Below are 13,197 nucleotides of genomic sequence, written 5' to 3' on the forward strand. Positions count from 1 at the left end.
AATTCTGACTGTGACTGTGGCTGATTCTATGTGAATGAGAAAGAGGAAGAAATCCAGGATGGCTCCTAGGTGTCTGGCCTGAGCTACCAGGTAGATTGTAGTGCCATTTACTAAGAGAGAGGTAAATAACTGGAAGTGGGAGGTTAGTGTAATGAGTTTATTATCGGACGTGTTGAGTTAAAGGTGCCTAGAGCAACTAGATGGTTATGTCAAGTAAGCAGCTGGGCATTTGAGTGGCCTAGAGACAGTCTCTGGAGCATAGATGGTTAAAAAAATCTATGTGGTTTTTCAGATTCTTAGGGAAGGAAGGAGAAGGGAAGACAGAGTCTTTAGATCTCCAGCACATAGCTTTTCCTTGGAGAAAGAGAGGCCGGTGAAGGAGACTGAGGAACAACAGCCAGAAAAAAACAGCCTTAGAGTGTTTCTACAAGGAGGGAGTGATCAACACTGATAAATATAACTGACAGGTCAAGCAAGAAAAGGACTAAAAAGAGTCTATTGGATTTAGCCACATTCAGGCCACCTACCAATGACCTTGGTGATGAAGTAGTTTTTAGATAGATGGAGGTACAGTGGTTGGTTCAAACCCAGGTTGGACTGGATAAAGAAAGGATAATTAAGAAATAAAGACATAAAAGGTAGAGAATCAGGTCAACAAATTGAGCCTTAAAGAGGACATAGCGTAGGATCAGAAGGACATGTGGCATCAAGAAACAGTTTTTGTTTTAAAGATATCCAAATCATGAGCAAGCACCTTAGGTCTTTTCCCTAAATATATCTCAGACCTGTCCATTTCTCTCACCTTTTACCCAGTCAACTCCCTGGTTCCAGCCTTTATCATTCTCACTTGGACTAATTCAGTGGCCTCTTAATTTGACTTTCATATTTTGTTCCCGTCTTTTTGAAACCACCCAGCAGTCAGACTAAATCAAATCATGGCACCCAGAATAAAATCCAAACTCTTGGTCCAGGCCTGTAAGATTGGGTATGAGCAGGTCTGTCTCATCCCATCTGCACCCCTGGTCCTACAAGTTCCAGCTCTGCACTGCTTTTTTCTGTTTTTTGTTGTCACCTCACTCACTGTACCCAGTGCTTCGCAAGCTTCTTTTCCTAAATCTCTGAATGGCTGACTCCTTTTTATTATTCATGACTCTGCTCAAATGTCACCTCATCCAAAAAGTCTTCTCTGACCTTCTTATCCACCCACCACCTCTGTTTTATCTTCTTCATAGCTCTTATTTTCTGAAATGATTTTGTTCATTTATTTATTTGTTGATTACTCATATCTTTTCATTAAAATTCAAGTCTGGGGAAACTGGGTGAAATTTATGGGATTATTTTGTATTATATATATTATTATGTAGTATTGTAGGTATTACTTCTTAGTAAGCATATGAAACTATCTCAAAATAATTTTTTAAATTTTTATTGATTTTTTTTTTGAGAGAGAGAGAGTCAGAGAGACAGAGACAGAGAGAGAGAAACATTGATTTGTTGCTCCACCCATTTATGCAGTCATTGGTTGATGCCTTCATGTGTCCTGACTAGGCATCTAACTGCATCCTTGGAGAACTGGAAGTTCCAACGGAGCATCCCCACCAGGGCTGGGGTTTTGGGGTTTGTTTTTTGTTTGTTTCCAGTTCTGTAGAGAGCTGGATTTTGCTTGTTGGAAAGTGGGTCCCATTACCAGAGTGGAGTCTGGCATGCAGTGGGCACTTAATAAGTCTTATTAAATGCATGAATTAATAAATGACATATTTGGTTCTGTTTAAAAGAGGACGGGACAGAGCATACAAGCAATAGCAATAGATCCTGAGTCGAAGAAAGGGGGATCGAAGAAGTTAGCTAGAGAATTCCTGTCTTGCATTGGCATTCGATGTGTTGATATTCGAACGGGGGTCTTCAGAACTCGCTCCACTACTCCATGCTATTGCTCCATTAATGGAGTATTGATTAGATGACTAAGCTAGTGATTAGACCTGTCTTAGGAGATGTTCAGTCAGCGATCGTCTTTGTAGCCTATTATGATTACAACAGTGCAGGATTAATGAGACCACCACCTTGCAAGTGGGTGTTCTCTGATTCCCATAAAGCATGACTAGGCCTGCTTTTTCCTTAACTTTCGACCCTGGGGAAGGTGGATGTGCACAACCGCTTGGAAGCTTCACTGCTGAACCGGGTCGTCTGCTCTGCAGTTGCGGTTTCAGGTTTCAATCCTCGCAGGACCACGAGAAGTTGCAGCTTGCACAGCGCGGCTGCCGCCTCCGCCCCCGCTCCTCAACCAAGCAAGGCAGCACTCAAAGGCAATGTCAGACTCCAGCCGCGCACTTCGACTGCCCGAGACCGAGGCTGGGCGCTGCGACTGAGACTGCTTGTAGGCTGCGATTGCTGGACGCGCTGGGAGGCGGCGATCGCAGCTGGGCCGGGACTTCCTTCCTCCACCGCAGGACAACAAAACAACCCGGCAGTAGGCACTGAGCTCTTGGCAGCTGTCCGGGTGAGACGCGCAGCGATGGGCTCCGTGCTGAGCAGCGATAGCGGTAAATCCCCGCCCGCCTCTGCCACCCCACGGGCCCTGGAGCGCAGAGGAGCCCCAGAGCTGCCCCTCACGTCCTTCGACTGCTCCGTGTGCCTCGAGGTGTTGCACCAGCCTGTCCGGACCCGCTGTGGCCACGTGTAAGTGCCAGGGGAGCGCGCTTTTCTCGCCCACCCCCGTGGGGTGGGCGATGTTGAGGGAGCCGAGAGTATGGGGAGGGGATATTAATAAGCCTGCAGAAAGAAACCTGGACCTGTCAAGTGCGGGCCACAGGAAAAAAATGCCCAATCGGAAGGTGACACAGGATTTCAGTAGGCAAAAACAACAAAAAAGCGGGCCCTTGCAGTCTTCTTAGAAATGCTTCTTCCCGAAGCCCAGGTGCGGAGCCTCAAGGATGGGAATCCCGGGAGGCGCGGGACCCGCCAAGAGCCAGGATTCGCCAGCTGGCAGGGGAGGATGATCTTGGCAGGAGAACCAGCACCCGCCTTGGCACAAGGCAGTAAGCTCCCCTCAGAGCACAGTTATCCCGCTGAACTCCGTTAATCCGGCTGTGTTTCCCTCCCCTCCCCCACCCTGGTCAGTTTTGTTTTTTGGCGGTGTGCACGTGTTCCAGAACGCTGCTGAGGCTTGACTCTCTTGAGCAAACAAGGACCTGTGCAAATTGTCCTTCCACTCCAACCCCCATGTCCCTTTCCCAATACTGACACCTACACCCTTTCGAGATCGTCTAGTGAAACCGGAACGTCCAAGTGGTTAACTGTAGTTTTAAGAGTTTACCAACCTGTCCGGGTAGGATCTGGAGCTTGAACGTTAGCACAAAGCCGGTTGGTAGATGTAGGCATTTAAAACCCAGGAGACTGTGACTACCTGCAGTACACACCGCTTCCGCACATCGGTAGAAAGTGTGGGTAAAAATAACTGTCTTAAAAATCATGTGCTGTGTAACTACAACTCGGTGTTGGAGGTCAGCTGTGGTAGTTTCTAAGAAGAGTTTAAATAAAAACAAAATATCTATAAAAATTGGCACGTTCTTAAATGCGTGCTTAAGTAACTAGCAGTGGGAGTTGCGCCTGTGAAGTTGTGTTTGTTTACTTAGAAGCTTTATTTTCAGGGGTGCAGAGGTAGGTGACTGTGTGTGGGAGCGGGGATTGCATAGAGCAAGAGCGGAAGCCCACTTAATGTGTTTTTTGGACCGCCCACGAACTATAGTTAGATGAAGCTCCCCAGCAATAACTGCAGAGACTAGTAAGTGCTTTTGCCTTCCCCGTAAAAAAGGAGTACCAAATTCTAAGGGCCCAACATATTTTCTAAACGATTCCCGTGGTCCTTGACACCTGTAGCCTAGTATGTGAGAAGTGGTTTCACCACTGAAAAGCACAGCAGTGAGCCATGGTGATGAAAATCTTTAGCCTACAAAATGTTGAAATAAGGAGTGTCTTGGTCATAATATTCCGTGGCTGTATTCAGGGCCTGTTGTTTCAGCTTTGTACTTTAAACTCTAGACAGATTCACCTCCTGTCTGATAACTGATGTTTCCCAGCTGTCCAGATGTAGTTCATTGATTTACTGTCCTAAGGCCAATATGGAAACCAAGGTGATGTTGCCTAACAGAATAAAACACATTGATTTGTTCAGGGTAGTAACAGCTTTGTTTAAATTTAGCATTAAAACTTTATAGTTGCACCAGAAATGTACAGTGGTTATCAAGTCTTGAAGATTTCTATTGTAGACCTGAAATGAGCAGCTTTGCTGTTGGATACTGGAGATTGTTACCTGATTGGAGATTGTTTTTCCTGCTTTGGATTTTGAATGCTGTAACTTACTGTATTCAGTGCTTTTGCTTCTGCTAAAGGATAGTATACATTTGCAAAATGTTAAGTCTTGTATAATCTTTTTCCTTGTTAGAGTGAATAGGAAACCAGCCACTGGAAAAGCAGTCATGAAGTGTAACAACAAGGGCTGGATGAATGGCTTTCCCTCACTTCACTGTTCTTTGTTTTGACAAATCTATGTCCATTGTTCTGGCTGTGGGCAGAATTTCCATATTCCTCTTTTTGGCAAATTTACTTGGGCCCCTTCCACTTTGTAAATGTTAATTAGAGTTCCTTCTGCACTGGTGATGGTGAGTATTATTGATACTATTTTGTACTTCCTAGATCAATTACTCTCTTCCATTGAACTTAATTGGAAGATGAAGAAGTGGAGATGAAACCTCTCTATATTATCCTATACTGAAGCTAATTTTCAAACTTGTTGAAATAGGTCATTTATGCTAATTTATATTTATAAACCTTTTCAAGCCAATCAAGTACAATGATGGCAACAATATTATCTTGAGTGAATATGTGTATAGCACTTTATAAGTTTAATTGTGATGTAGTAAAAACAGAGGGCTTGATAGGGAAGCAGGATTTGAAATTTATCTCTGCTACTGATCAGCTATGTGAGCTCTTTGAATCTGTTTCATTTGTAAAATAGGATGAGTAATGGAATTTTATGAGTATTTAAAATGTACAAGTAGCCCATATTTATTATATAGGCTCAGAACATAGTCTGTATTTCCTTCAAAGTCATTTCACAAAGCAAAAACCCCTGAAGGGTTATTATTTCTTATCTCTATATTTCTTCTGGAATAAACTGGTCCAGAAAAGGTGCAGTTTAAGAAGTTCCATTTTAAAGTTTCAGCATCTCAAAATGACTTTATTTATATCACTGTATCAATTGTAAAAATAATGCTTGAAGGTAGGAGGCTTCTTTATCTTTGCCTTATCGTCTGTTATTGAAACAGGAAAGAGAATAGATAAGTAAAGCTGTGTAAATGAAACTTAAAGGGAATCTGATTTACATTTAAAAGAAATACTCAGAAATATTCAAAGACATTTGTTATCCAACTGGATGTGAATGATACAAGGAAAGAAGTCCAAGACAGCTCCCAAACAAGTGACTGAGATAAAGGGGGCAGAGTTTAGCTCAAGAGGAAGTTAATGAATTTGAGATTGGGCTTGTTGACAGTACAGTAGGCCCATGGGGTGATATACAAGTAGAAATACCCCAGAGGCACTGGGACACTGGGTTTGGGGAAAGAGATCAGAACTGGAGGTAAGGGAGTTATCTAAAAAGGACTAAGGTGGAGAACTGACCGACAGAGCTGAGTACTAGCTGGAGAATACAAAGAGCCACATCTTCTTTGAACTGATTGGATTACCTAAATTGCTCTGTGTCACACAATTTGTCCATTTTTTTTTAATGCAATGGTTCAAGATCATTCTGAAATGCTTTTAAGTAAATGGATTGAAACGTTCCATTTGTGGTCAAGTATAAGCAATACGGCCTACATAGAATTAGTGATTCTCTGAATAGAGTTCAAAAATCAACTGATGAGTTTTAAATTGACCTGGAAATACACATCAGTGCTTTCATTCATAGATGCAGGTAGTTGAATTGAGGTAGTGGGTCTGTGTGGAAGTTCCCCTGTGATTACAAATTATCATCAATGTAAAGTTTGACCTGTTATTTGACTTCAGATGAAACTTTACAGTTTAAATATGAACCATCCAGTCTCTTGATGCTAAAAACAAATGCATATAGGATGCCTCCTTCTCCCAAGGTACTTGGGTAAGTGTCGGTTGAAATGGGATGAGTGGAGTTTTTTATATCATCACTGTTCAGAAAACTCTTGAGAACCATTGCTCTGATAAAGGAGTGCTACTTTCCATGTTGCCATTCCTTTAAGGTCTGGCACTTAATGGGTGTTGGATGTTAGTTGAATTAATGAACAACTCTAAAACAAAATGCAGTTTGGATACTTTGGTGAACATCCCTCAAGTGGGTACAACCACTCCATAGTGCCAGCCAGCTAATGATATGTAGTTTGAATAATAGACACAGGAATCCCATGATAGTTCTTGAACCCTATTTATTCCTTTTATAGGGTTACTCTTCTGTGCTTGTATTATTGAGAATTGCAGAAAGATGTGATTAAGCTGGCCTGAAATTTGCCTCATTTGGTGGTTGGATGGCTCTGTGTTTACTTAGCAACGTTAGTGTTGTCATAGGCAAATTAAGCATTAGGGATTTATTAAACTATGTATTCTCTAACAAACAGCATCTAAACACTGTAGCAGATTGAGTTTTATGCCCAGATTCTCGTTAGAACCTTGGTCCTTGCACCAGCAGTATTGCAGTACTTGGGGCTCCACTTCAGATCTCATGAATCAGAATCTGCATTTTAACAAGATGCGCTGGTGATTAGTATCCACTTTAAAGTTTGAGAAGCACAGCCTTAGATAACCCTTTTTAAATGACAGTGAGATACAGTAAGTTGAGGACAGTGTTTGAGGGATATAGAAAGACATCCCTCTAAGATGTCAAGTAAAAGGAAATAAAATTTGCCTTAGGGTTAAATTTAAAATCAACACATAATGGAGTGTAGAGAAATGCACAGTCATTTTCTGAATGACTCCCTGGGAGTGTAACCTAATTGAATACACAAGCATATCAAAGGGATTCGTGTGGGGCAGTTCCTGGCTGGAGGAGCCTGTGCTTTAATAGCTGCCTTTGGACCTGTCCAGACTGATCCATTATTAGAGGGAGTGATGTGTGTGACTGTGTCTTTATTGCCCTATATTGGAATATTTTAGCCTGAGACTTTTTATCGTCAGTCACTTTGAATAACAATAGCATATCCCCTTACTCTATTCACATTTTCAAGCTCACCAAGCCAGCTCAAGACTTTCATCTGCTCCATATTGGTATGCCCACAGTTGAGGCAGCCTGGTGCTGAGAACAAAAATCAAATGTTTAGACTGGCCATGTGTTACCAGTGGCTTCTTCCAGAACCACATTTGGGGAGCACCTCTGGGAAGTCATTTTGCCTATCTACTCCGTGGCTCATAAAGTCTTTAATGCATCTCTTTCCTCTTTAAATCTATACTTAGGTTCACTTTACCTCTTCAGATTGGGTACATAATTTTACCCAGTGGCTTCAACAACTCTTCCTGTTTCCCTCCTATACATCGTTGACCTCTTCACCAATCCCTTAATTTGGGGAAACAGAAAGGGGTTAATAGGATAACCAACGGGAGTGGGGTAGTTATGTTTCCAGCTGGTTGCAGAGGTCTTGGAGTCATTATCTAGTTCTTAATTGGTTTCTTTAGGACCAGTAAACTCAACAGAGCTGAGCTGCAAGTGGTACAAATGATTGTGGAGGGTGACTACTCCACGGGAGGGGCCACCAACCCATATGGCCATTTGGAAATTGAGTCCAGGGTTGCAGGAGGTTGGTTAGCTTTTCAAGAGAAGCCAGAAATTTGCCTTTGTGTGTGGAATCTGATTTTAAAGCAGTGCACCTCATTCAGAATTTTTGAAAACATTGAACTGGTCTTAAAAACCATGCATTTAAATGGAAGGAGACTTGACTCTGGGTGGTAAACACACAATACAATATACAGATGATATGTTGTAGGATTATACATCTGAAAACTATATAATTTTATTAACTAGTGTCACTCCAATAAATTCAGTAAGTAAAAATAAATTGCTCTGGCTGGTGTGGTTCAGTGGACTGAGCACCGGCCTGTGAATCAAAGGATCACCGGTTCGATACCTGGTCTAGGGCCTTTGCCTAGGTTGTGGCCCAGGTCCCCAGTAGGGGGTGTGCGAGAGGCAACCACATATTGATGTTTCTCTCCCTCTCTTTTTCTCTCCCTCCCCCTCTCTAAAATATTAATAAATAATATCTTTAAAGTAAAACAAATAGAAGATACAACTTAAAAAAACATGCAGTTGAGGGCTTTCATCTTCAGCTCCTGTCTTTCACTGAAAAATACTCATTCTGATTATGCCTTTTATAATTCATCATTCTGAACTACATTATGGAGTGGGAGAGAGGGTAGACAAATAGGAATCCCTTATTTCCTTAGGTTTGTGTTTATTTCTGTCCCTTGGGTACTTCCAGAAGGACATAGGACTCTTATTTATTCATGGGAACATTGGGCCCTGCCCAGAAGGTTCCCCTTGGGAAATTCCTCATAACTAATTTAGTGATTTCAGTTTACTGAGTAGCTACTGTATGCCTGGAGCTGAGTAGGAGGGGGGCCTGCCAGCTTCGGAATGGCTCTGTGCTGTACGTGTATTTCTATGATCTTGTCCATGCAGTGCTCTTGTCACTGACCTGTTGTCTGGGGCATTTTTATTTTGTTTATTGTTCTTTAGCTTTATTGAAGTGTTATAGTACAGTTCACACAAAAGGTACAGGTGGATGAATTTGGGTAATTATATGTAAATCCTGTAACTGTCCTCACACACAAGAACCAACAGTTTCATTTCCCTAAAATGTTCCCTCAGAATCTTTGCAGTCGATCCCCTTCCCAGACCCTTGGTCCCAGGCAACCTCATCTGCTTGTCAATAAGTTTGGAATCATACTGTAAGTAGTCTTTTGTGTTCAACTTCTTTCACTTAGCATAATGGGGGCATGTATTTGTTGTCATTTGGTATGTTGCAAGTCCTTTTTCCTCTTCCAAAAGAAATTCTAAATCTATGTGTCGCCTTGGACTGTCTAACGTTACATTGCTGGTCTAAGCCACCTTCCTGTCTTAAACTATTACAACTGACTTAAACCTGGGCCCCTCGCTGTGGCTCTTGTACCTCTGGAATCCATTCTTGACACAGGAACCAGTGATCTGTGTAACGTAAATCAAGTCATGTTGAAAACCCTCCAGTGCCTCCCCATCAGTCTTAGCTATGGCTTTATGGTTTGTCTCCTACCTACTTACTCTCTCACAGTAATTAATCTCTGATTACTTTGGCTTTCAGTACCCCAGTAAGCTGGTCCCTATCTTTTGTACCTTTTGTTTGCAGCTTGGAAAACCATTCCCAGCTCTTCCCAAGATCGATGCCTTCAAATATCATCTAACTGCTCCCTCTGCCCCACCCACTCCATTTTTATTGTCAACTGTTTTAGTCTTCTCAAAGCATTTGTCATTTGCCTGCCTACTCCCCTCCCCATTCTGGAACCCTGAGAACAGGAACCTGATGCACTGCACTGGTTTCATCTCTGGCCTGTCAAACACGGCCTGGCAATAGTAAGCTATCACTAAAAATTTTGCTGCTGAATGTATGCTTACACAGTTGGGTATTGGGAGATGTGTGCGGATTTATGCATTCTCTCATAAAGTCTTCATTATGACCCTGGGATAATTGTTCTCACTAAAAGCCACACAGGTTCATTTCTAAAGAGTTTTGTGTTTTGTCTCTTCAGTCTTTTATTAGATTTCAAATTGTTCAGTGCACTTGTTTTTAAAAAAAACATTTATTTACTGTCTCTTCAGAGAGAGTGAAAGGGAGGGAGAAAAAGAGGGAGGGAAACATCAGTATATGAGAGATACATCAATAAGTCACCTCTCACTTGTCCACAGCTGATGGCCTGGCCTGCAACCTAGGCATGCACCCTCACTGGGAACGAACCAGTGACCTTTTGGTTCACAGGCCAGCGCTCAGTACACTGAGCCACAGCAGCCAGGGCTGTTCAGTGCACTTTTACTTAAATAATCATAAATGCAATGTAACTTTTTCCTCACACTGGATTTGAATGCCCGTAAAAATATTCTTAAAAATGTTTTTGTCTTCAAGTCACATTCTATTGTAAATTTCAAGTCTCTCATTCTTCAAACATTTCCTTTTCTAATATCCAAACTAAATTTTTCTCAGGAGTAATGAAAATGTAAGTCATAGTAAGGTGGTTCATTTCCCTAGCATTTTATTGTAAAAATTTTCAAATGTACAGTTAAGTTGATATAATTGTACAGTGAACACCCATATATTCACTACCTAGGTTCTACCATTGTTAATTTTGCTACATTTGCTTTTTTCTCTCACTTTATGGCATACATATCCATCCATTAATCCATCTTATTTTTATTTATTTATTTATTTTTTAGAGAGGGAAGGGAGGGAGATAGATAGAAAGAGAAACATCAATGTGCGGTTGCTGGGGGTTATGGCCTGCAACCCAGGAATGTACCCTGGCTGGGAATCGAACCTGGGACACTTTGGTTCCCAGCCTGCGCTCAATCCACTGAGCTACGCCAGCCAGGCTTCATCTTATTTTTTGATGTATTTCAGGGTAGGTTATAAACATTAGCACACTCTGATTCTTTCTCATATTAGTATGCATAATATTAACCAGAATTCAATATTTGTTTGTTTGTTTTTTAAGGTAAATTATACATAACTGAAATGCATACATCCTAGGTATAACATTTGCTGAATTTTAACAAATATTGAATCTAAACCCTTATCAAGGGCTACAGTATTTTCAAGAGATAGTTTCCTCATGCTCCTTCCCAGCCAATCCCTGTCCATGTACCCCCATAGGTCACTACTGTTGTGATTTTTTTTCTGCCATAGACCAGTTTCACCTATTCAAATGCTTTGTATAAATGGAATTTTACAGGATGCACTCTGCTATGTTTGGCGTATTTTTATTCAGTATGTCTTCGAGATTCATCTATGTTGAAGCTTGTATCAGTAGTTTGTTCTTTTTATTTCTGTATAGTATCCCATTGTAGGCATATGCTGTGGTTTGTTTACCCATTTTCTTGTAGATGGATACCTGGGTTATTTATCATTTGGGGCTATTATGAAATATTCCTTATGAATATTCGTGTACAACTGAACGTAGTTTTTATTTCTCTTGGGTAAATACAGGGGCTTAGTATTGCAAGGCCAAGGCAGCACCTGTATATATTTTTTTAAAGAATTGTTCGTTGCACAGGTAGTGTGGTCGTATGGTTCAAACTTAAAATTTGGCAATGAACATGCCCTCTTACTACTTTATGCCCCTTCTTTCCAGTTTCCCACTTCTCCAACAGGTGGGTAAATGTTTATTTTCTTTATCTTAGATGTTTGTATATATCTGCAGACCTAAAAGTAGCTCTGCATACACGTCTATACTTTGCCTTCTAAGAGATTTTAGTTTTGAGTCATCTTATCTATGGGCCTTGTTTTATAATATATATCACCTAAACTTGGATAGCCCTGTGTGGATTCTAATTAGATAATTCATGAAATGTTCGATCACTTGTGTACTTTTTATGCTAATGTATTAAGGCGGGGATGTTAACTTCTCTAGCTCTCATTACTTGAATTTAATAACTATACCTTTAATGAGAGAATTTTAATGTCAGGTTTTTTTAATTTAGGAGGTCTGCAATCTTGTTTTTGCACCCCAGAAAGTAAGACCTGAGCTGCAGTAGCATCCAATTCCTTTCAAAAGTTGTGGTTTTTACACATTCATAATCTATAAATTCAATCTGTTCCAAAACACCTTGGCCTTGTGTTTTCTCCATTTAATAACCATTTTTATTAAAATGAGTACAGCTAATTGACTAATTTACCAGATTTGCAACTACTATCTCCTGTAACACAGTAGTAACATCTATATACTGCTCATTGGAGAGTTTCATACCCCATGTAACAGCACTGTACAGAGAGATGTAGGGGGCTTATAGTGAGGTGACTTGATTAAATAATGGTTTAAGTGTGCTACTTTTCACAATTATCTACCAGGCATTTCCATTGTTGTGGTTACAAAAACTTGTGCAAAACATTTACAGAATGACAGCGGAAATGTACTGTATGTGAAGCCCACTGGTTTATACAGGTACATCAATGATATATAATTGTGCCACTTCTGCTTATCACTGGGAGGAAATAGTGTCTTTAAAAAGACTACAAACTTTACGCTTCTCTTGAAACTTAGGAGAAAAGTACAACTGTCTTCTGGCTGTGTGACCTTAGCAAGTTGTTACACCTCTCTGAACCTCAGCTTGCTATCAATCAAGAGAAGAGAATGCAGAGCAACATTTTAGGGTTACTGTGAGGGCTAAATGAGGCCGTGTTTGTCAGTGCCCACCACAGGGCTTGCCACCAGCGTTAGTTTGCTGCTTGTGCTGGCATAAAACTCAAATACATTGTGAGAAAAGGGGGAAGACTTTTAGCTAAAAACAAAACAAAACAAAGGGTTATCTGCTTGTTCCTAAATTATGTAAACAAATCATGTCAGAACCATAGTATTGTATTAGAAATGTTAATTACGAGTTGAACATTTGGACCATCTTAATAAATACTCTTTAAAGCATACATTTTGAGAATCAACTCTTAAGGACTTAAAGAAATGCAAGGGCAGATTGTGCTTTAGAACTTAAAATTAATCGTGAGGCAGAGAAAAATACAATGGAACAGAGGATTTAGGTATCCTGACTCCAGCAAGGATACTGCTCTTTCTGACTGGGCCAGCTGTGGTGGCAGAGAGAAAGGTCACCGCAATCTGGGTCAGAAAACCCCAGCTTAAACTTTCTGTAGATGTAGTCTTGCAGACTTTTGTTTCCTCATCTGTACATGGAAATAATCATCTTTCTTTAGGGGCTTGTTAATTAAGGTATTTTATTTTGTCTTAGTTTTGTTTGTTTGTTTGTTTCAAAGTATAAGTGAAAGTTTTTAAGTTAGAGGTGGTAGAAGTGAGTCAGCTGAGCTGTTTGGGCTCCAGAAACCAGTTACAGATGCAAAAGAAGGGCCCTTGAAATGGAGGAGAGAGAAAGGCAAAGGTAACTCCCCTGGGGGGAAGGAGGGAAAGAAGGGAAAGGCGTCAGCATATTTCTAA

At 40.9% G+C, this 13,197-nt stretch overlaps 1 protein-coding gene across 1 annotated transcript in view; it reads left to right on the forward strand.

Moving 5' to 3' along the window:
* The first annotated feature begins 2,215 nt into the window (after nt 1-2,215).
* RNF125 (ring finger protein 125) overlaps nt 2,216-13,197 on the forward strand; it is a 34,117-nt gene continuing 23,135 nt past the window's right edge. The window contains exon 1 of the mRNA XM_045850213.1: nt 2,216-2,676. Coding sequence (XP_045706169.1) covers nt 2,513-2,676 — 164 coding nt within the window. The 5' untranslated portion in view covers nt 2,216-2,512. The remainder of the gene's footprint in view (nt 2,677-13,197) is intronic.

This window comes from Phyllostomus hastatus, unplaced genomic scaffold (genome assembly GCF_019186645.2).
Source record: "Phyllostomus hastatus isolate PE091 unplaced genomic scaffold, TTU_PhHast_1.1 phas_contig_80, whole genome shotgun sequence".
Classification (NCBI taxonomy): domain Eukaryota; kingdom Metazoa; phylum Chordata; class Mammalia; order Chiroptera; family Phyllostomidae; genus Phyllostomus; species Phyllostomus hastatus.